Source organism: Pelodiscus sinensis, chromosome 6 (assembly GCF_049634645.1).
Source record: "Pelodiscus sinensis isolate JC-2024 chromosome 6, ASM4963464v1, whole genome shotgun sequence".
In the NCBI taxonomy this organism is placed as follows: domain Eukaryota; kingdom Metazoa; phylum Chordata; order Testudines; family Trionychidae; genus Pelodiscus; species Pelodiscus sinensis.
In genome coordinates this window covers 19,387,085-19,410,581 of record NC_134716.1, presented here as the reverse complement: position 1 = coordinate 19,410,581, position 23,497 = coordinate 19,387,085, and the positions used below count along the sequence as shown (strand labels likewise).

General features: G+C 40.6%; 1 protein-coding gene across 2 annotated transcripts in view; it reads right to left on the bottom strand.

The window, feature by feature from the left end:
- SLC24A2 (solute carrier family 24 member 2) overlaps positions 1–23,497 on the bottom strand; it is a 182,000-nt gene that overhangs the window by 42,160 nt on the left and 116,343 nt on the right. For both annotated transcript variants that reach the window (XM_075931491.1, XM_075931492.1), the window contains 3 exons: positions 18,388–18,438; positions 2,514–2,612; positions 1,363–1,469 (listed from right to left, as the gene is read on the bottom strand). In XM_075931491.1, the coding sequence (XP_075787606.1) occupies positions 1,363–1,469; positions 2,514–2,612; positions 18,388–18,438 (257 nt within the window). The remainder of the gene's footprint in view (positions 1–1,362; positions 1,470–2,513; positions 2,613–18,387; positions 18,439–23,497) is intronic.

Below are 23,497 nucleotides of genomic sequence, written 5' to 3'. Positions count from 1 at the left end.
GAAGGCAAATGGGATGTTTGATCCTTCAGGGTGGAGAATGCCTCAGTTTCTGTATGCCAGATGACTGGCAGATAGCTAATGTAACACTGGTTTTTAAAAATGGCTTCAGAGGCAAACATGCCAGTTACAAACTGATGAGCATAAAGTACCCAGGCAAATTGGTTGAAGCGATAGTAAAGAATCAGATATACAGATGAACTTGATTTGTTGGGGAAGAGTCAACATAGCTTGTGTAAAGGGATTTCATGCCCCTCCAATCTATCAGAATTCTTTAAGAAGGTCAACAAGCACGTAGGCAATGGTGATCCAGTGGGTAAAGTGTACTTAGATTTCCAGAAAGCCTTTGACAAGGCTGATACAGCAATGGCAAGGGAGGTTATTTTTGTTAAATTTTCCATAAAAATGTTTGATATTTATTACGAAAATTTTTTACCCAACATTTGCATCAAAATCACTATTTTCATACTGAAATTGTGAACTGTTGCCTCTGATCACCTGAGAGATAATTTTTGCTTCAAAACAGGCCACTACTGGTCAAAATTGTCCCATGTTCAAATTTAATCAATATTTTTATAAAGAAAAGACTTTTAATTTTTGTAAGAGAATGGAAAATGCTTTCAAATTTCAAAGAATTTAAGTTCCGGTGTGATTACTTTATAAAAATGTGCAAAATAGCTGTCAGAATAAGGCTGGAGTGGCTAAGGTGTGCAATAGTAAGCTCCGATGTACACTAGATCAGTCAGGTTAGCTTAAGCAAAATGCGTAGCTAGATTCAACTTACCTTAAGTCGAGCTGCTGCAGCGTCTACACTGCAGGAGGCTGACAGGAGCACATGCTCCCAACGGCTTCCTTACTCTTTGTAGACTGAGGGGTAACAGATGCTGGCAGGGGCATTCAATTTGGGGGTCTACACAAGACCTGCTAAATTGAACACTAGAAGAACAACCTCTGGAGGGTCGATCTTCTCTGTAGTGGAGCCATGCCCTTACAAAGTAATGCTTAAGAGTAGAGATCTAATGGATAATTTATAATGAAAAACTAAAATAGGTTAACAACAGAGGTAGCATTTCCTTGCAATTTGCCAATGTGGAACAACTTTTGCTATAACTTATCTAAGAAAAATGCTAATGATTTGACTGTGTAATTTAAACTTAAAGTGAACCTCAGTATGAACTTCAATGCCAAGAATTGCTTTTTATGAGGGTTTCTCTCTCCATAGTGCCTTGAATTTTAGGTTCTGGTTTAAGAGCATGTAAGATCAAGATTCTGCTTGGTAAAAGCCAGCTCACTAGCTTTCCGATATAGTAACACTATGCAGGAATACATTTATCAAGAGAAAGAGAGAAAAAAGCAGACAGTAACCTCTTCAATTCCATGGGCAATGTTTCCATTTTGCACTGGTCCTGAGCCATCATTTGGTGGTGTTACTTCAACTTCCACTTTTGCTGCATTTGGGAGTTCAATTTTTTCTGTAAGATCATCCATAAATGGGAAAAAACAGAACAAAGAAATATAACAAATCTGTTAGTGATACTACACTCATATTTCAGTATATTTGAATTATTAAGTGTTAACAATAAATCACTTACACACATACATATATGAGAGAGAAATTCTGGCTTCATTTATACTGGTGCATTGCAAACCCATGGAAAAGATAAATTTGCATAGACGTAACTTAGAGTGAAATTTTATCGTTGAGAGCTTTGCCTCCGAATAAGGAATGCAGAATCTATTTTAAAAGTGGCTGTATTTTAGAAATGTTCTTTTTAATGTTTACATTCTTAATTGAAACTTAAGGACTCTGTACGCACACAAAAACCTTACTAAACCTATGAGAAGTCTAACACTTTTAAGTCAAAAGTGACACTAAACCACTTTATCATCAAGTAATAAAATATAGGATGATGCATTGTCAGCTAGAGGGATGGATAAACTTATAAACAGACACAGAAACTTCACTAAAGAACATTTTCCATCGGTAGTTAGGAAAACTGAAATTCTGTCACAAATGTCATGAAAGGCACAGATTTTATGGTGGTCATGTAGTTTTTTAAATGTATTTCTCTATACAAATAGCTAACCATGGTTGGTACAACTTCATTAGACCAAAACTTCAAAATTAAACTTTGGGCTGGTCTCCACAGCTGTGACTAGGCAAAGATGTAATTGTTCATGCTAAAACCTTGGTGAGGTAAATGGGAGAGTAGGCACTCCAGGATTTAACCTTACTTTTGAGTAGTGCAATTCCTTTTCCCATAAGCATCCTAAGAAACTTCTAAATAAGAAGTGTGACAACATTTCAGCTGTTATTATTAGATAAAGATGGTAATGGCCAGAAATCTATTCAGAAGTCACGAAGAAACAAAAGCTGACACAATGAGACGTATTTTGTCTGATGTTGCTGTACAAAGAAGTAAATGTAGCTGTATGGATGCATTACTGCTGCACTCAGATTCTTCCTTAATTAAAATCTGAGATCGTATCTGTGATTATTTAACTCCTGTACTTACCAGCATGATTAGCAGCCCCATTCCGTCTTTCACTGTCTTCCACCTGGCACTTCTTTTTGGCAATCTTATGAAGAATTGAGGCTCTCTCTTTAAACTTTCCTAAAAGAAAACATTGTCACTGTTCAAGTGCAGCCATTCCGAGATGCAATATTTCTCTGTAATAACTTCCTCTATAAACCAAAACCAAAAATTAATTTATATTAATCCTAAATAGTTGGCTAACTCATTATTAAACATTATTTGACATTCATGCGTCTGTATATTTTTGTTTCTTAGAGAGTTAAGAATTTAAAATTTGTGTCCTAAAACCCAAAGAGAATATTTTTTTCGGATGATGCAGCCAATCAAGTTTGCATAACAAAAGTGAAAGATGAATAGCAAATAAACAAACATGCTGTAAGTAAAAAACACAATTTCTGATCTGCAACGAGAACATAGGAATTACTATACTAGATGAGATCTGTGTTCCATCTAGTCCAATATTTTGTTCCCACTAGTGGCTAGTACAAAAATATGCAAGAATCATCTCCATAATTCAAAATGTCTAAATAACCTTCCCACAGACTAATTTTAATCTAAACCCTTGCCATTTAATGCTACATCCTTCTCTTCAATTTTGTACATAGCTCTCTGGGGGTGTGTCTAGACTACAGGGTTTTTTCGAAAAAAGTGGCCTTTTCTCGAAAAAACTTCTCTGCACCTAGACTGCTGCCGCATTCTTTCGAAAGTAAATCGAAAGAATGCGGCAGTTTTTTCTACCACGGAAAACCTCGTTTCGAAAAAAGGCGCTATGTAATGCAAACTGTGCTTTTTCGAAAGAGAGCATCCAGACTGCTTGGGTGCTCTCTTTCGAAAAAGCGGCTTGTTTTTTCAAAAGTACTGGTTGTAGTCTAGACGCTCTTTTTCGAAAGAGCCTTTTTCGAAAGTATTTTTCGAAAAAGCCTCTTTCGAAAGAGGCTTGAAGTCTAGATGTAGCCTGGGGGTGTGTCTAGACTACTTCCCTCTTTCGACAGAGGGATGTAAATTAGACACTCCGAAATTGCAAATGAAGCCGGGATTTGAATTTCCCATGCTTCATTTGCATAATTGCATCATAGCGCTCTTTCGAAAAAGCGCTATTTCAAAATTGCAACTGCAGTCTAGATGTGGTTCTTTCGAAAATAGAAGCTTTTTTCGAAAGATCCTGTAAATGTCATTTTTTAAGGCATACAGGACTTTCGAAAAAGGCTTTTGTTTTCGTAAGAACTGCGTCTAGACTGCGGTTTCAATTTTGAAATAGCACTTTTTCGAAAGAGCGCCATGATGCGATTATGTAAATGAAGCACGGAAATTCAAATCCTGGCTTTATTTGCAATTTCGAAGTGTCTAATTTACATCCCTCTATTGAAAGAGGGATGTAGTCTAGACACACCCTGGATGTTTTACAATAGTTGCTCTATGAGTTGTGGTTCTATCACTTATATGCCTTGTGTATTTTTATCCTACTGTATGTGTCTATGATTTCTTTCTTCTGTCACTTTCTCCCCTCATTGTAAATATTACTGATAAGGTAGAATGCATACCTATTATAACATAAAGGTCCTATAAGAAGGTCCTAATGTAACATAAAAGTCCTATTATATAATCCTTGCTCAATCTTAAACTCCCATTGAAATCAATTGGAGTTTTGAGGGAACAAAGTTTTGACTGGTTTAGGACAAAATGGTATTTCATTAAAATCAAGCAACACTACCCAAAGGATACATTCTGTCAATTAACTTCAAAAAGTAAAGAGAAACCATAACAAACAAACTTTTATTTCGTGTTTCCAAATATAAGTCAAAATTACGATAAAGTCAAACTGTGGTGTTTAATGTAATCTACTAATAAATCACAGGTCTAAAATAATAACTAGCTCAAAACAACTTGGGAATGTTTAGAAAGCTGGATATCATAATGGAATAATGACATGCTAATGCACCAAGAGATCAAGAATGATCATTTATGGGGAAATGGAATTAAATGGTCAAATGCTAACCTCCCGCTGAGAAAAAATAATAAAAGAACCGTCTGAAAAGCATCACAAGGCAAAATAATATGTGTTCAGCCAGAAGAACAGTAAGGAATATCACAGGCAGGTTTTTTTTCAGTTGCTGAAAAAATGTATATGGGGATTTTGAAATTCTTTATATACAGTTCACAAGGTAAAACAAAAACAGCCTGCAGAACAGAGGAGCAATGAAAAGAAAAAGGTCAGGTCACCTCTTCATTGTGCAAGGTCAATGCCAGAGAATATAATTCAGAGACATAAAGGAAAAAGAGACAAAAAGCTGAATAAAGAATAAAGGAGAGAGAAAGGGAAGAGCCTGAAGTGTAAGATGAATTGAAGAGGAAAAGGAAAAGGAAAAGAGGAGAAAACAGTCACACCTATTATTTTATAATGTAATGGTTAAAAAGTTAAGTATTTCCATTTACAACACTGGAGTCATCTTCACAATTTCACTGACTTGGGTGAAAAACATGGCATACACACAAGTTGTGGAGGAGTGTGTGCTTATACTCACACAGACATGCCTGTTTGCACACATGAATTGGGGGCACAGTGCCCAAGGTGGATGCATAAAGATTTTTTGAAATCTGGTCCATAATGTCCAAGGTGTACTACTACATTCTTGGGAACATGGGTGAATGAAAGTCTTCTAGAAGTCTATACGAAAGATTTATTCTTCATTGGCACTTTTACGTGATGTTGTTAACCCTCTACCGACGATCATGGGCAATGCTACTTAGAGCAAGGAGAACCTGGGAGGGAAAATAACTTCTTCTGTACAGGCAGTCCCCGACTTACGCGGATCCGACTTACGTCGGATCCGCAGTTATGAACGGGGCTGCCCCGCAGTACACGGGCGGCGGGACCTCGTGGTCCCGCCGCCCGTGTACTCCGGGCGAGAAAAGCTGCTCCACGTCTCCCTGGTCTGCAGACCAGGAAGACGCGGAGCAAAGCCGCTGCCTGAGTTCCCCCCCTCCCCCCCCGCGGCTTTGCAAAGCCTCGGGGAAGCCGGCAGCGGAGCAGCCCAGGCGTGCCTGGGTTGCCTCGCTGCCCGAGCCCCCCCGCCGCTTTGCAAAGCGGCTGGGGGGGGGGCCTCGGGCAGCGAGGCAGCCCAAGCGCGCCTGGGCTGCTCCGCTGCCGGCTTCCCCAGGCTTTGCAAAGCCGCGGGGGGGCTTGGGCAGCGGGGCAACCCAGGCGCACCTCGGGGAAGCCGGCAGCGGAGCAGCCCAGGCGCGCCTGGGCTGCCTCGCTGCCCGAGCTCTCCCCCCCCCCCCCCGCCACTTCCTGGAATCAGCTGCTGATCAGTTTCAGCAGCAGCTGACTTTGGGATGCTTGGAGTTCTTAAGTTGATTCTGTATGTAAGTCAGAACTGGTGGTCAGTTTCAGCAGCGGCTGAATCTGGACGCCAGTTCCGACTTACATACAGATTCAACTTAAGAACAAACCTACAGTCCCTATCTTGTACGTAACCCGGGGACTGCCTGTATTGTCTGCTATAAATGCTGTTTTGATTTTTGCCAAACTGTTTTAGTTACTTTCTCAGTATGATTTTCAGCTTCTCTGAAAATGTATGTAATGGGGAAAGAGTCCTTTCTACTTTGTTATTCTCAGTTTTTGTATTTTCTTGTAACAGGGTTTTTTAAAGCGTGTTCACTTGTGAGTTAACTGACTAGTTTAATCAGTGAGCTGGCTGCTTAGCAGTAATCCACAGCAGAGGAAGAGGCTGCCTGGACTTCAACTGAGGATTCCCTACAAGCAAGTGGAGAGATGGTTCAGACTCAGCATATGGTACAGATCTGATGATCAGAGGCACAAACTAAGGCTTTGGTGAACTAAATCTAAGCTTTTGAAACCTCTCAATCTTTTCTCACTGTGTTTACTTTTTTTCTTTATACTTATGTTTACTGTAACTATGGACATTATTTCTGGGTTATAACATAGCTGTGTTCTGTTGTAAGAATTAGATTATTTGTTTCTTCATAAGATTTTTATAAAGTTATTTAATTAAATTCATTTCTTTAGTTTCTTTTGGAACTTGAATGTAGGGAGGCTGACACTGGGCAATCCTTGCTGAAATTCCTTACAGACTGTACTGTGGGTCTCCAGTACTGTATGGCTGTGAGAGTGGGGGTATTTTTTAGGCACTGGAGAAGAGCAGTGAAGTCTAGGGTTGCCAGATGGTTTAACCAAAAATACTGAACACCCTCCCCCAAAAACCCCACACCGTTAAGAAAAAAAGGGGGGAGACAAAAAAAAAGGGACCCCGACAGTTATTAAGCCCAAAAAAAAAAAAAAACCAAACCAAACCAAAAAACAAAAACAAAAATAAAAAAAAATACAAATATGGCCTTTGGGGTTTTTTTTTGCCGGCAGCCATCTTGTTTTCTTACTCAATGTGGGAAGAGAGTTCTCCTGAGGAACCAGGTAAGAGGAGGAGAAGGGGCTCAGGAGTGGGGGTCCGGGTTGGGGGGAGGGGTGGGGGCTGGGCTCGATTGCTGAGTGTGGTAAGGTTGCCAGGTGTCTGGTATTTTCGCTTCCGGACTGGAGGCGAAAATGCCGGACTGTCCAGGTCAATACCGGATACCTGGCAACCCTAGTGAAGTCTAGCCCACCCAAGGTTATACAAACAAACTCCTAGCTTTTATTTCAGTGCAAGAATGGTTTTGCATGGTTTAGTTTTTGTCAATTAGAAATGGATTTAAACCAAATTTAATTAAGCCACTCTTAAACTGAACTAAAGTTGTCCACACTTTTGTACTGCTTTGACAGCAGTTTAAAAACTTATTTAAATTAAATCAGTGCATCTTTCTTCTGTAGACCAGGCCCATTTTTCTCCCAGGGCCGTGTTTTTCTCTACATTACATTTTCTAACCTACTTTTAAAAGTCCAAAGAGATAAAATATCGAGTACTGCCTTTGCAAGATTTTTCTACACCCAGAGATCACTGTGAAGAAAGTGATTCTTAACATTAACAAAAAATGTTATCTTTCTTACTTTTTGTCCAGTAATCCCAGTTATGACCATTATATCACTCTACCTCCTTCTTCTCCATTCTTGGGGTCCCAATGTGACTGATCTTGCATTTGTGCCCCCTGTGCCCTGAGGATGAGTGGGAGGAAGATGGGGCAATGCCCTCCCCAAACCCCAGCACCAGTCTATAGAGCTGTTGTGCAAACAGAAGGAATGCATGTTGCACCCTTTCAAAGGGGAGAGAGCCCCACAAGGAATCCTGACTGAGCCATAGTTCTAACTGTTTACACTTGGCATAGTATTTAAATTTTTAATTTCAGACCTGGATGCCTTTGTTGCTTTAATTCTGGATTATTACACAACTTTCTAAATGGGGTTCAGATATGCCCATGTTCCATAATATGCATTGGCCACCAAATTATTTCTGAGAGAGTTTAAAGTCTGGGTTTTGCTGTACAAAAACTAGGTGCTGTGGGACTATCTAAGACATTGACACTGCTGGCTATGGCAGCTGAGATCAGCCAAAGAAAGATCTACTGGATGCCAAAAGTCCAGACTTTTTTGTGAGGCCCACATAGCCTGAGGCCCTGGACTGAAGCCAATAAAGCCCCTACACCTTATCTAGCCCAACCTGGTGGGGTGAGTGGGATGGTTTTATGTGTTGCAGTTCTTCCGCTTCTGCGTCCCTGCCAGACTGCTAATTCATTGCTGAGAATGCTGCTGGGAAGCACTGTTGTGCTGTCCTCCCTTGTAGGACCCATCGCCATAGCTCCCAATGGCCAGGAATCTTAAGGGGGAGCTACTCCAGGTAAGCGACCTGGATCCCAACCTGTACCACAGCCCCGAGCCTCCTCTGATTTTATGATTAAAAAAATCCCACCAATATCTTCAATGCTCAGCCCATAATAAGGAATGAAGTAAATAACTTTATTGAAACAAATATCTAAGGTTAAATTTTCTCCAAAAGGTTTCAATATAAAAGCTATAGCTAAATGGGCTGGGCTAATGAGTCAATTGGGTAGTGTAATTAAACAAAAGTTCAGTCCAGTCCAAACAAATTAGCTATCAATTTATGTCAAGCAAAAGCTTCTTTCGGAGCTAAGTAGTTTATAAAATAAATCCTTGTTAGTTAGACAATCTCATACGAGGTGACTGCATCTTGATGCTAGGTTTGACTGGACACTTGGGTAAGCTGGCAACTCCAGTAGTAGAGTTTACTATGTTTGGGTTTGTCTGGATTGAGAAAATGAATTAGTTTTGTAAATAAACTAACACACTTTAACTAAGAGAAGTTTAAGCAAGACTTTGCACCTAGTATAGACAAGAGAGAGCCATATTTTAAGAATGGTCATTGTCTCTTCTAGGCCTGAACTCTTCTAGGTTTCAAACAAATCTCAGTATAAACAAACTCTCTGGGGATGTTGGTTAAAACATATTGAAATACATATAATGAGGCACACTGTCTATTCTTTAGCTTTGGTCAAAGAGAACAAAATTACACACAATTTAATAATGTGAATAAAAAAAACTGTCATTACTTTCATCTTGACATTAATTTGAAGACCCAAATTATAGGTTGTACCTCTCTTAATCTGGACTCTCTGGTCTGGCAACATCAAAAATCATCAGTTCCTCCTCAAACCCATCACTTATCATGATACATACATTTTTCCACATAAATATATCAATTCTCTCCTTTCCCTCATTATTTTCCCCACTCCTCCCAATACATTAGTTTTCTTCCTTCTGTTGCTCCTAACCATAAATTATATTTTTCCCTGTAATTAATTAGAACACACACCTCCAGGGTCCCCCTTTCAGTTCCTCCTCCCTTTAAATGGTTAAGTGGCAATTGCAGTAGCTATACCTGCAGCTCCCTTCCTCCCTTCCTTCATCAGCTGGCTACTCAGCCCAAAGACTGGTCAAAGTTTTCCACTCAAACATATGTTCAACAGAAAACAGGGGTTTCAACTAACTGAAAGCTTTTGCAGAAATGTTTACTGCCCTCAAAAATTCATCTTTTAATCAGAGAACCATCTCCTATCAGTTTTGGTTGAAAAATTACTCCTACCCCATTTTTAATCAACTCTTCTCAGAACCCCCTACTTTGGGCTTCTCCTCTAGTAGCCTCTGAACATCTAATAGAGGAGAAAGAGAAAAGCAAGTGAGCAACCTGATCACAGCAGTCAGCCTTGGCCACCCTCATGGTATCCAAAGCTGGAGACTTAGCAGGGCAGGCTGGGGATGCTGAGTTAACATTTTCAGTCCTGAAAATACCATAATAATTGTGGTATCTATTTGATGTAAAAGTGAGGCAGCCAAAAGTGGAGAATTAGCTACTTGGCTTCAGTGCTAGTTGCAGTGTAGAAATAACTTCATGTATTCACTCTCACAAAAAACATTACATAGCAACAGCCTACTTACTGGGAGCAACAGCGGAAAGGGATAAACAGTCTCAATTTGTAAGGCAATTACAGCAGTAACCTCTGGCTGTCACCATGCAGAAGCCACTCCCATTAAGGCAATGTGCTCATTCTTAGCTTTTTGGCTATTTTAAACTGATTGTACAGATTTTGCTACTAATTGCTTGTGTCATTTCTAAACAATTGTGATTAAATGGAATCTGCCAGTATGAATATGTCTACTCTAGGGGCTTCTATTGGTAAATCTAGGATAATCAGAAATTATGCCTATTCACCTCCCTGAACATTATAACTATGGTGACCATCCATCCCGTTTTTCCTGGGACAGTCCCGTGTTTAAAGTCTGTTCCCAGCATTCCAACTTTTTTTTTAAAAAATGGGCACATTGTCCTGTATTTCCACTGCAGCAAGAGGTGGAGAGGAGACACTAGCACTCAAACCTTCAGCTGCTGAAGCCCCAAGCTGTGGTGGCTCCCCCTGCATACTGTGGGGCTGAACTTGATCCCTGAAGTGGGGCAAGGTAGGAGGGGAGCTGCTGGCACTCGGAGCTTCAGCCGCTGGAGCCAAGTGCTGGCGGTTTTTCCCCATTGTGGGGCTGGAGCCCCAAGCACCAGCGGCTCCCCTGCTCCCTCCCCCCTGCACAAAGGGCTGAAGACCCAAGTGTCAGTGCCCCACCCCACACTGCTGGTACCCTGAGCACCGGCAGCTCCCCTCATCCCTCCCCACACCGCATCTGGCTGAAGCCCTGAGTGTCGGTGCCCCATCTCACAGGATTGAAGACCCAAGTACCGCCTTCCCCCTCCCTCCATGGCAGGACTGAAGCCCCAAGTGCTCCCCCTTTTCTCCCCCACAGGGCTGAAGACCCAACTGCCACCCCTCCCCACTGCAGGGCTGAAACCCCAAGCACCAGCAGCCCCACCCATTTTCCCTATCCTCCACTTCCTTTATTGTCAACAAACATGCACTACAGACACCTTGAGGCATTTTGTCATTGATTCTGGCCTCCAGAAAGTGGTCAACAATTCCCAGTCAGCCCTACTGGTCAGTAGTTTGAACTTCGCTTCCCTGCAGCCAGGTATCCAGCTACCTACCCTGTTCCCTGGCAAGCCCCATGAAATCTGAATCCCATTTCCTGCTGGCAGGCTTTTCTGTGTGAGTTCACTGGAGAGGATAGTGACTGCTTTCACCCACATAGTTGTTGAAGCATTTGATGCAATACATGAAGTACACAACACAGGGCCGGCCTTACAAACTGTGGTGCCCTATATAGCCAGAACACCTGGACCCTCCTCCCCTCTGTTGGGCTGGCTCATCATGCAGTGGTCTCATGGCATCTTCCCAAGTGCCTGAAAATGCCCATCACATTTAACACTCCCTTGCTTGGACTACCGCGGGGCTGTTAGCTCTGATCAGTGTATGAAGAGAGGAGTCTGTCCAGTCCCAGGCACAGAACTGTATATTTCTCAATCCTTGTGCGAAAAGGGGTATGAGTGGGAAATGCTGCAGGACAGAACGAAGATTAAAGAATAAATATATCATATCATCATAAGGCCATGAAACGAACTGATGCTTCAACAAAGACCTGCTGTTTCTATAAACAGCTGGATGCTGTCCTTAGTGGTCGCCCTATCTCTACTACCAAGAGCCCCATGGATACTTTGGAGGGTGTAGAGGCAGATGAAGACCTAACCCAGAGGATGTAATAGCAGATGAAGAGGTTGAGGTAGACAAGGACCAGGGGCTCTCCCTGAGGTTGCCGCATGTGTCTGTGTGTGTTCTCCACTGCTGATGGGCATAGCCAGTCTGAGCAATGTCTTTCCAGGGACTAGGAAGCAGGAGATGAGATGCAGGGTAAGTGGGTGTGGCTTGTGAAATGCAAAGCTGAGGGCATGGAAAAGCAGGAGGCTGGCTGTGCCTCTGTGAGCTGCACATATCCTCATGTAGCTAATCAATATGGCTGAGAAGGATGTTGATGCTCTCTGCTATTTCAATGGAATCCTGCAGAGAGAGGCCATGAAAATTTTTGTGACGTACTTGTTTATTTTCTGCTGCAAGTTCCACAGCAGTGCAGCTTTGTCACCTCTCCTACTGTAGGACACTATCCTGGACCATTCATCAATCACTTGTACAGGACCAAAGTTGAACGTAGGTGGGCTGCATATGGAGCAGGTCAAAAGCCAGAAGCCTGGATAAGTTGTGCCCTGGTTTCCATGCTTACCCTGAGCAGGGATATGTCTGCCAGGATCATACTTGCCTGTGGAGAAGTGTAACTATATTTCTGCAAAGGGAATTTTCTAGCCCCAACTGGAATTCCTTTTGTCCATATGCACAGCTACCAGCCATCCTCGCTGCAGTACTAACCATAATTATGGTGCCTGTCAAGATGCATTCCTTGCAAAGATCAGTGGGAAAGTGAGTGGAAATATTGGAAAAATGATTTGTAGGTGAAATGTAACAATGTAGAACTCAATGTAGCAAACACCTTTTTGTGCATTGTGCTAAACAGTGCACAATGGATGGTGTCATAGAATCATAAAATCCTAGGGCTGTAAGAGACCTCAGGAGGTGATTGAGTCCAAAAGCAGGACCAACCTCACCTAAATCATCTCACCCAGGGCTTTGTCAAACTGGGACTTAACTCTAGAGATGGAGATTCCACCACCTCCCTAGGTAACCTAGGTCAGAAGTTTCAACAAATAAGGAAGTGCCCTAAGATAAACAGGGAGGATCTGGTTTGCAACGTGTTAAATCAATCCACGAATGAGTCAGATGTCAAGAACAACTTGGAAAGGGAGCTACAGAACCGCAAGGGCAACCAGGCCTTCACCAAGCAGGACACATAATGCGAGGAGCAGTGTGAATCAACACAGGTTCACCCCCTGCCTCCTCACAGCAGATTCAAAATGTTGTGTCCAGCAACACCCCATCTATGTCCTTACATTCCTTTTCCCTCTCTGGGATCCTTCATTTTGCCATTCACTCCACTCCATTTCCAAGCTTTGATTATGAAACTTGAACCTACACATATTTGTGACTTGTACCTTATTTTGGGATAGTCTGTTTCGAAATTTGGTGCTGTCTACACAGCTCCAAATTTCTAAATAGAGTGCTATTCCAATAAGTCCCTTAATCCTCATGTCCTTGCATCACAGCTCCAGGAAGGTTGCCTTACGCATCCTGTAGCTACTGATCTTCATCCTACTCCTGCATGATAATGTGATCCTAGCACTCAGTGCTGATTTTCCTAGCCCCAAAGTGCCCCTCTACTCTGTTCCTTGACTGCCAAATGCAATGACAGGTTGCCACTGTCCATATGGTGTCAGGCTCTCCTGAGTCTTCTTCCTCTGTCAGTAATTACAAGATGATATCTGCTGCCATGTACAGTGTCCTCACGACAGTTAACAGAGCACACCAGGTAAGTGTGGGATCCATTTTTTCTCACTGAAGATGCTGGAGTGCACAGCAAAGAATGGCAGTTGGACAAAGGGTGTGAAAAGACGCCAGAAGCCTCTGAACAAAGCGATGCCTGATGAGACATTTTGCATGGTCCCAAGATGCCCTATGCTCTGGTCCTGCCTCAAGTGTTGGGGACTAGATTTGATGACCTGTTGAGGTCACTTCCAGTTCTAGTGTTTTATGATTCTATTATCAGAGTTGGGTTTTTGCCTCTTGATGTTCACTGGCCCCCGACATTTTTGTTTTAATTGAAATCAGTTAGGTAAGATGGATGTAACTGAGGGCACAATTTATCTGAACTGGTACCTGAAAAGAGTGTTTAAATTGCTCTGCTCCTCTATTACAACCATTCAGCTGTGTATAGAGCAGTCCAGATAATGGCCAGGGATCATTCATATTATTTTCCCTTCCAGCTGACAGAAAAAAACACTAAAAAAAGGATAGGATATGCCTTAATAATTTGACTGATGCCTCAAGTAGTTGATGTGTGATATCCCATGCAACTTACATGATACCTTTGAGATACAATAATATTCCAATATAACATTACAAAAGAAGATCAGTGCATCCATGTGCAGCATAAAAGCATCAGTGTGAATCAGCTGTCAATACACTGCAATGGGAAATTTCTTCCAGAAAAAGAGATGTTAGAACTTTATACAAAAGCCTAAGATTAATTTTGAAATTGACAGATCATTTAACCGACTATGTTTGTATGTGTGATGGAAGGAGCGTGGGATGGAAGGAAAATATATCCATTTATGTTATAGTAATTATAATTAATACTCATTTGGGGCTAGATTCTGCTCTTAATTACAACAGTGGAAAACTGGAATATCTCTACTAATTTCAGTGCTGTTGAAAACAATTTTATTCTTGTAAGGGGAGGAACTTCAAAATGTACAGCAAATAATGTTTTCAATGCATAAAAGTCACTTTTATCCAGTGAGAGTCAGTATTGAACAAATATAGAAATATGAAAGCCATATGATTCAACATTGGAAAGAAGGCATCAGAAAGAACAAGAGTTAAATGGAACTGACATAAATAGGCAGGCACTTTGAAATTCACAATTGCGATTTCAAGATGGCTGTGTTACAGGAAGTTGTAACACTGAAAATATTTCAGTCATATGATTAGCTTACACTAACTTGCACATACTACGGTGATGTGTACATATTTACTTGGATTTTTCTAAACATCAAGGCAAATTATATTTTATTACTATGACATAACATCACTCTGATAACATGCAGCAATAAAATTGACATTAACACACACACCCAGATGGCAGTGGAATTTTTCTTTTCATTGGAACACTTAATAACATGGGTAAGTGCAGTTTGATCTCAGTGGAACAAATATTACCTTCCTAGTCCATCTAGAATACAAGCAAGTCAATTCATGTTATGGCTTCTATTTTCATCAATGAGAAGAGGAGAGGAGAGTGAGGCTAGTCACAATTAAGTTCTTCTGCTTCTTTACAAATGCAATTAAATGCCCCCAAAATAATCAGGTATCATTAAGCTTAGTAGAATTGTTTAATATTCTGCTTCTCTGAGGCATGGTATGATGAAGTAGCTTTTATTGTATAATGGCTGGAAGGGCAATCCAGAGCCTTGAATTTACTGTTGAGAAAGTTTGACTTCTAGTTTCACTGAATCTAGACCCATGGCCATAATAAGTCTGGGATGGAGAGACAGTTTCTGAGATAACCTGGGCAAATTTCATTAAGGGCTTTGTAAATGAGAAACTCAAATGGGAAGGCAGTGTAAAATGTGGACCATAATATCAAATGTTTGACTCATCCTTCAAAGGAGCCAAGCTGCCATATTCAATAATAGCCATAGTCAGGGATGGCCCTGTCCATACTCTGTCCTAAATCCCCTGTCTTCTTCCTGATCTTCCACCATGGCCCAGGCAGTTCATGGGCCACCCATGGTCATAGATTTTTCTTGAACTTCTTACCTAGGACCAGTTACAGAGCATTACATTAGTCTGCAGATGATGAATTCATGAAGCACTGTATCTTGGTCATTTTTTGAGATAAATATATATAGCATTCTTACTAGCCTAAAGAGGAAAATGATGTTGTTATTTTATTGTTCTGGGTCAGTAATGATTCCAGGGCTTCATGTTTTTCTCCTTCGTTTTTTCAATGCAAAATTGGGTTCTCAAATTTTTGTTGTAAAACCAAAAACCCCCTAATCAAAAAGTCTGAAAAGAAAAATCAAATCCCAAAATATTTTATTCTGCAAATGCCATTGTGATCTCTCACAGGAGTTGTTTTTCAGTTCCTGAATATCCTCGTTCTTCTCTATGGGCCATAGACTGAAGCTAGATTTTACCTCTCATGATGTACTGCATTTACTCAAGAAGAGAGAGAAAATGTACATCATGGGAAATGTGATTCATTTAGAGTCTAGCCTCCAGATCAGGGGTGGGATCCTTCCTACGTTCCAAAGGTGCCAGCTCCATCCCTCGGGAAGCTAGTTGTGACTGCTCCCAGGGTGGGCAGGACTCCATACCTTAGCCACCACCAGCCTCCTGCTCAGTCACCACCAGCTTCCCCAGCCCTACTTTCCAGGGGAGCCAGCTTGCGGACCAGATGTTGTTTACCAAGGTTTGCTGCTTGGTTTACCAGACTCTTTATTTACCTGAGCATCCATACTCATGGCCACTTGCAGCCCTCGTTGGCCACAGTTAGCTGTTCCTGGCCAGTGGCACAGACTGCACTATTTCCTGCAGCTCTCATTGACTGGGAACAGTGAACTGTGGCCAACAGGAGCAGTGAGGGGTCATACCTGTAGATTCTCAGGTAAATAAAGGAACGGGTGGTCCATCAGGGGCTAACCCTGGTGAAGTGTGTCCAGCCCACAAGCTGCTTAATCCCCATCTCTGCTCTAGAGGAGAATGGGGACATGAGTCACCTGAACTACACTAGTCATAAAACAGCACAATGACGTTTCTGAATCAAAGCATTTTCGTTTAAAGACAAAATATTGTGGGATTTGATTTTTTTTGTTGAAAAGTTGAAATTTTCTGCAGGAAATTCCACTCCCTCCTTCTTTTTTGACTATATCTAAAAACCTCACTGTTGCTGGGGAACAATATAAACCAGATGCTTCTTTACTCACTGGGCTATCTATCAGACAGAACTGTCTGTGTTGAATGACAGAGGATATATTGTGCTGTGTGACAGCTTTTCATTAGTATGGTTCTTCAACATATATGTAATCACCAATTTCTTAAAACCACTGTTGCAGGTGAAAGGGACAGAGAAGAAGTCAGAAAGTTAAATACTATGAGTGGCTAATGTACTGATCATTAATAAGCTAACATTGACACTCATGCAAGATAAGGATAGTACGATCTTATACTACAGGAGATAAAGTTGACTACCACAAGGTCAGAAATAACATTCCTCTCTCCTCATTTCACGTTCAGGTACATCTGAGGTACTTGTGCTAACAGAAGCAGGAATAAAATATTTTGATTCTGTTGAGCAAATCCTTATGTTTGTTACTTGGTTAATGTAACATTATTTAATAAGAAATCTATGCTATTATGGCAAACAGGAATAAAGTAGTTTGAATTAATATAATGTATTATAAAAGGTATGTCTACACTCAAAATGTGTAGATACAGTACTTAAAGGTAATCACTTAATACCTCCCTTAGAGGCTATAGTTAGGGTGACAGAAGAATCCTAGTACTGTCTACATCAGTGATTAACTACATCTCTCAGGGATGTGAATTTTTTACACCCCTGAGAGACACAGCTATGCCCATTGAATTGCAGTGGAGACTAGCCTATATGTCCTAGTTGCATAACCAGTTGCATAGTTATGCAAAGTGTAGCAAATTTTTAACTCTCATGGTCTTTTATGCAGGTTGGCAGCCATCCCCATCTAAGGAAAAGGCCAGCATCATGCAGCATGAGAGAGGAAGCTAGTGAGAGCAGAGTACAAGGAACAAACACACATAAAAGAACAAAAACAAAATAATAACAAAATAAATAGTTTTGAAGGCTTCTCTTCAGACATTCAGACACAGCAAAATTCACCTTGAAAAGATCTCATTTTAAAAATGATTTATTTGTCTCATACATGCAACATTAGAAATGAATAAGAACACAAGGCCAATTATTACAGCAGCCTCAAAATGGTCTTCAACTTTGAATGTGCAATCAATTACAAGTTCAACTGCTACTATAACACCCATTTGGCAGATGCAATCAAGTAATTACACAATGGACCCTGATTCTGAAAATATTTACCTCCTAATTGAGGGAAATCTCCCATTTAAGGAAACATTGACTGCACTTAAAACATGTGATTAAAGTTAAGCATATGCCTCAATGCTTTCCTGAGCCAGAGCTATAAGCACTGACCTTTGAAGTCAATTGCCAGACTCCCATTGATTTCACCAGGCATTAAATTGGCTCCAAGTATTTCCTACTTATAAATGTTTGCAGGATCTGGATCTTAATGCTAATATCTGTGTTAAAGTTAACTATGCCCTTAAAATTATGCCAGGAAAAACTGGAAAAGATTTAAAAAAATCAGGTTAACTCATAGCTGTTGAATAGTTCAGAAGACTGAAGTCATTACATTATTTTTTCAGACTTTATGGGTAGGTCATCCACAAAAGAGCATATCTATAGGATGTGTTATGTCAAAAACATAATATAAAATATACAGATATAGTATACATTAGATAATAGTATATACTTGCTAGTACATATATGTCTAATTTACTGTAGCAAAAACATCTGATGTATTTATGTGAAAAACAAAACTGCAAATGCAAATGACCAAAAAAAATAAAAATAAAAAGAATGATGTAGTATCACAGTATTGCCACCAAAATTATGCAAAGAGGAAATACATAGTCCTCCAAAAGAAGGAAGAAGCACAAAGGAAAAAGCAAACACATAAAAGGCACTAAAAAGAATGTAAAAAGCTAAAACAAACAATTCTAAAATATATCTTACCTTCTTCAGTCATTGTGTCATAATATTTTAGTTTTCCATATGATCCAAGCTCTACAACATCACAGTAAAAGACACAAGGATAAGGAACCAGCAGACATTGAAAACATCTGAAAGTTTGCACATGTGCTTAATAAATTTCAGGGTGATTATGGAAAATTTCTGCACAATAACAGGCATACATGGATTGTTGAACTGGTGAAGACTGATTTTTTCCCTGTAAATTCAGAAGTCCTTTGCTAGTTAAGTGACTTAACTAGATGTGACAATCTCTGTAGTTTAGTACTGAGACCATGTCAATAGTAGACATTTTATAGCAGCACAGCTGTATTGCTGCTGCCGTAAGGTCATCTGTGCAGATGATCCACTTGTACTTTTGTCAGTGAAACTTTTATTGGCCAGGGTTGTGTTTTTTCAGCCCTCTGACTGAAAAAATTTTGCTGACAAAAGTGCCAATGTAGACATAGCCTAACTTTTAGAGAGACTAATGATTTGTGATACCTTAAAGAGGCCTCATTTTCAAAATGAGACCTTGCCCTTTGAAAATCAAGTTACTTTTATGTATTTCAAGTTGGGCACCCCAAAACTAAGGCCTCCACTTTTTGAAAATGTATAGCCTAATGAGTGGAACTGGATCTCTAGGCTTGGAATCTAAAAACAAAGGTTTTACTGCTGGTACTAATGCTGACTTGCTGTCTGAATGTGAATACATAATTTAGTCTTAGTCTTATCATCTGAGTCTTGAGAATTTATATTTACCTACTCCATAGGATTCGGAAACATATACTTGCATCATGTTAAAGCACATATGTGTACATAGGATTTATTAAGGCCAGTGAGTGCAGAAGAAGGACTAGAACTTAGGAGGACCCTACTGGCACTCAAGCACATATCTTTCCCCTAGATAATACTGCTTTTGTGTGGCACCATCTCCTCTTCATCCAGAAATTTTTTCAAAGTTCATTTTTTCTGTGAAGTTGTTTCTAGTTTTTTCCATTGTTCACTGTGAATAACTTACAGTCTTCCTAAATGTTATGGAAAAATAAAAGCTGAGGGATCCAAATAATGCAAAAATAAACGAGAGAAAATTTTTGCACAAATGTAACATTTTTCATCATTTTCACTTAGTTCGAGCTTTAACGTAAAACATAGGCACGTCTAAATATCCAACACTTGGCAGCAATAGGAAGCCTAAGACTTACAGATATCTCACAAGCTGATAATGTGATTTTAAGATCAATTATTTTCCCCTCATATTCAGGAAAGTACTTAAGATATTAATTATAAAAATTCTAGCACTTTATTTTGTTCTGAGCCCAATATTTGGAGCTGATGTACTGCATGTTCTATTCAGAGTTGTTTCACTTGGGTAAATTTTAATAGACATCTTGATCTTAGTTTTCATTCTAAGGTATTATGAATATATGTAAATCCAGCACTTAAAAAGATCATTTGTTTTGATTCAATTTAAAGGGTTGTTTCTGTTAGATGGCCTCAGGAATGATCATCTATGTGATTCAGGGACAATTCTGACACAAAAACAAAGCTTATAGCCTTTTCTTAAACACTACTGGCAGATATACACAGCAGCATTATTTCAAAGTAACTCACATTATTTTGAAATAAAGTGCATGTCTACACAGCAAGCCCATTACTTCACAATAATTTAAAAATAACGGGCGTCTTACTCCAACTTCTGTAACACTCATTTCATGAGGAGTAAGGGAAATCGATTGAAGAGTGTTCTTCTTTTGACTTCCTGCAGTGCAGACAGCACCAAAAGCCAAGGTAAGGTACGTTGACTTCAGCTACGCAGTTAACGTAGCTGAAGTTGCGTATCTTAATTCAACTTTAGTTTACAGTGTAGTTGTACCCTTTGATTTTAAAGTGCTGTACACTTATTCACTGTAAAAGATTGTGTTACACAAAAATTCTACATGTTAACAAGAATTGATCATATGTAATGATATGTAGTGGTAGTTGTACAGTTTCTTTTCTTTTCTTCATGGGTAGGTAAATGCCCCCATACACATAATTATATGTATATAAATGTTACCCACAGTCTCATTTAGAGGACAGACAGCAGTTTACTAAAGAAAGGATTTTATATAGCTTTGTAAAAATTGTTCCAGAACAAAGGAAGTTCTTGTTTGTACATGTTGGTTTTAACCCTAAAAATACAGGTGTCATGATCAAGAGGGTTAGCCAGCAGCCTGGGGACTAAGGGGTTAACTATGTCCCTGACCTAGCCAGGTGGAGTGGCCAATAGGAATGTAGGTAAGAATTTCAAACTGGGACAAAGGAATTTTGGTTTTTCCCTCCTTTGTTCTGGGCAGTTCTCTCCAGCTATTGAGGGGGACAGACACCATGTCTTCCTCCAAGAAAAGATTCTTTCTTCACTTTCTGTAAGTAGGATAAAGTTTACATAAATCTGTTAGGTTTCATTGTTTTATGGTTTGGGTATGGGATCTGCTGTCTGTGCACTTTTTAAAAAATGTTTTGGCTTTCCTTTGTAACTGAGTTCTAGGCCCATGGAGTTTCTCCATGAGTATATTATTTTGTTACTTTTCCATCTAATCATTATGCTCCCAACAGGAATAGTGTAGTGATAATAAAAATTTTCTCTTTTCCTTTTATTAACCTAGTATTGGTTAATGGTGGTATCCTGCTTTTTACTTTAGGGGTGAGATTTTCCCAAATGGTCTCTCTCCTGGTTTCTTTATTAATTTGGGTGGTAGCAGCAGAGATTCTATCCCCAAAATCTAGGGTTTTAAGATTTTTTGAGGAAGTTTTATACCAAAGCCTGGTAGATAAGGTTTTGGGGTACACTTGCTGGCCCCCACTTCTGCATTTATCGTGCCAGAGTGGGGAAGGAGCCATATCAACAGGTATTGATATAGTACCTGAATTCCTTACGCACGCAAATCTCCCACTGATTTCAGTGTGGATTGTCCTTAAGTAAGGAGCTCATTACTGGACCTATTATCTAGTTAGAACCCTGGTTATCTTAATTATGGGGTTTAAATTAACATTTAACAGTTTTTCCTCATGTAAACTTACTCTCCCTGGCTATGTCTCCACTACAGGGTTTTTCCAGGATACCGGTAGTATCCTGGAAAAACTCCGCCACATCCAGGGAACGCGTCTGTTCTTCCGTTTTTTTTTTGCAGAAGAGCAGACATGCTCTTTCGGAAGCCCAGTCTTCCTCCTTCCATGAGGAAGAAGGGCTCTTCCAAAAGAGGAGGTTTTTTCCAAAATTTGGCTCAGTGTAGAGGTTCTAAACAGAGAGAAGAATGAAAGGAAGCCCTATTGGAAAGAGGAGCAGTGAGAGGAGACGAGGAAGTAGACACATGGGAACAAGACAACTGATAAGGAGATGGACATACTAATCAGGAAAGAAGGTGCCAGTAAGAGGGGAAAAATGGAGAAGGGTATACAGCAATGCAGGAAAGATGACATTTACCTAAGAGAACTTGGGGCAACAGATGAAACAATAGAATGGAAAGGCAGTAGTATAAGACAGGGGACCTGCTGGGAATGGGATGAGATGCAGAGGTGATTTCCAACATTGGAAGGGTGAACAACACAGAACCAAATACCCAGGCAGCAGACAGAAAATCACAAAGGAAGAGCATAAGAGGAGATAATTGGAATCAGATTTAGATCTGTGTTTGCTGCTGTCACCACCGAAAGGAGGGCCATAGGAAGAAAAAAAAACTGTCAAACTTGACAGAAATAAGAAAAGGAAAGAAGAAATATGCACAATAAGAATGCATGTTGCTGGCACTAGTAGGGATCCTGCAATTTAACTATATCATAAAATCATAGAAAATTAGGGTAGAAAAAGACCTCAGAAGGTCATTTAGTCAAACTTCCTACTCAAAGCAGGACCAACACCAACTAAATCATTCCAGCCAGGGCTTTGTCAACCTTGCCAAACAAACCTCTAAGGATGGAGACTCCACCACCTCTCTGGGCAACACATTTCAGGTCTGCACCATCCTTCTAATAAAAATGTTCTTTTCCTCACATCCAACGTAAATCTCCCCCTTTGCAACTTAAGACCACTGTTCCTCATTTTGTCATCTGTCACTACTGAGAACAGCCTGACTTCATCCTCTCTGGAACCCCTGCTTCCTGTCAGGTAAGTTAAAGGCTGCTATCAAGTTCCCCCTCACTATTCTCTTTTTCCGACTATATGAGACCAGGTCCCTCAGCCTCTCCTCATAAGTCATGTGCCCCAGCCCTCTAATTATTTTCATTGCCCTCCACTGGACTCTCTCCAGTTGGTTCCTAACCTTTTCATAGTGGGGCCCCCCCAAACTGAATGCAAAACTCACGAGTGGCAAATAAAGGAGAATAATCAATTTCCACAATCTGCTGGCAATTCTCCTAATTCAGCCCAATATGTTGTTAGCCTCCTTGGCAACAAGGCCACAATGTTGACTCATATCTACCTTTTCACCTGCTGTATTCCATAGGCCCTTTCCTGAAGAACTGCCGTTTAGCCAGTCAGTCCCCCGTCTGTAGCAGTGCATGGGATTCTTCTGTCCTAAGTGTAGAACACTGCATTTGTCCTTGTTAAATCTCATCAGATTTCCATTGGTTCACTCTTCCAATTTGTCTAGGTCACACTGGACTTTATCCCTACTCTTCAGCTCACTAATGGTGCAATCCATCCTATCATGAAGACAAGGGATGGGCAATAATTTTTAATGGGGGGCCATTCCAAGATTTTGGTAAGTAGTCAAGGGCCACACTTCTGTGCAAGGAGCACAGGGTCTTGGACAGTGGCTGGGATGTAGAAGGGAGCTTGGACTAGAGGACTGAGGTGCAGGAGGGAGTGTGGGGTCTGAGAGGGAGTTTGGATGAAAGAGGGGGTTATGATCTGGGGCAGAAGCTTGGGGTGAAGGGTCCAGGAAAGGATTCTGGCTTGGGGGAGGCTGTAGGAAGGGGTACAGGTTCTGGGAGGGAGCAGGTGGGGAGAGGGGATATAGAAGGTTTGGATGGTGGCCTGGGGTAGGTAGTTGGGGGGAGAGAGGGGTTGGGATATCAGAGGCAAGCTGGGCTGGGAGGTGTTTACCTAGGTGGCTCCCAGTCAGCAGCTGTGCAG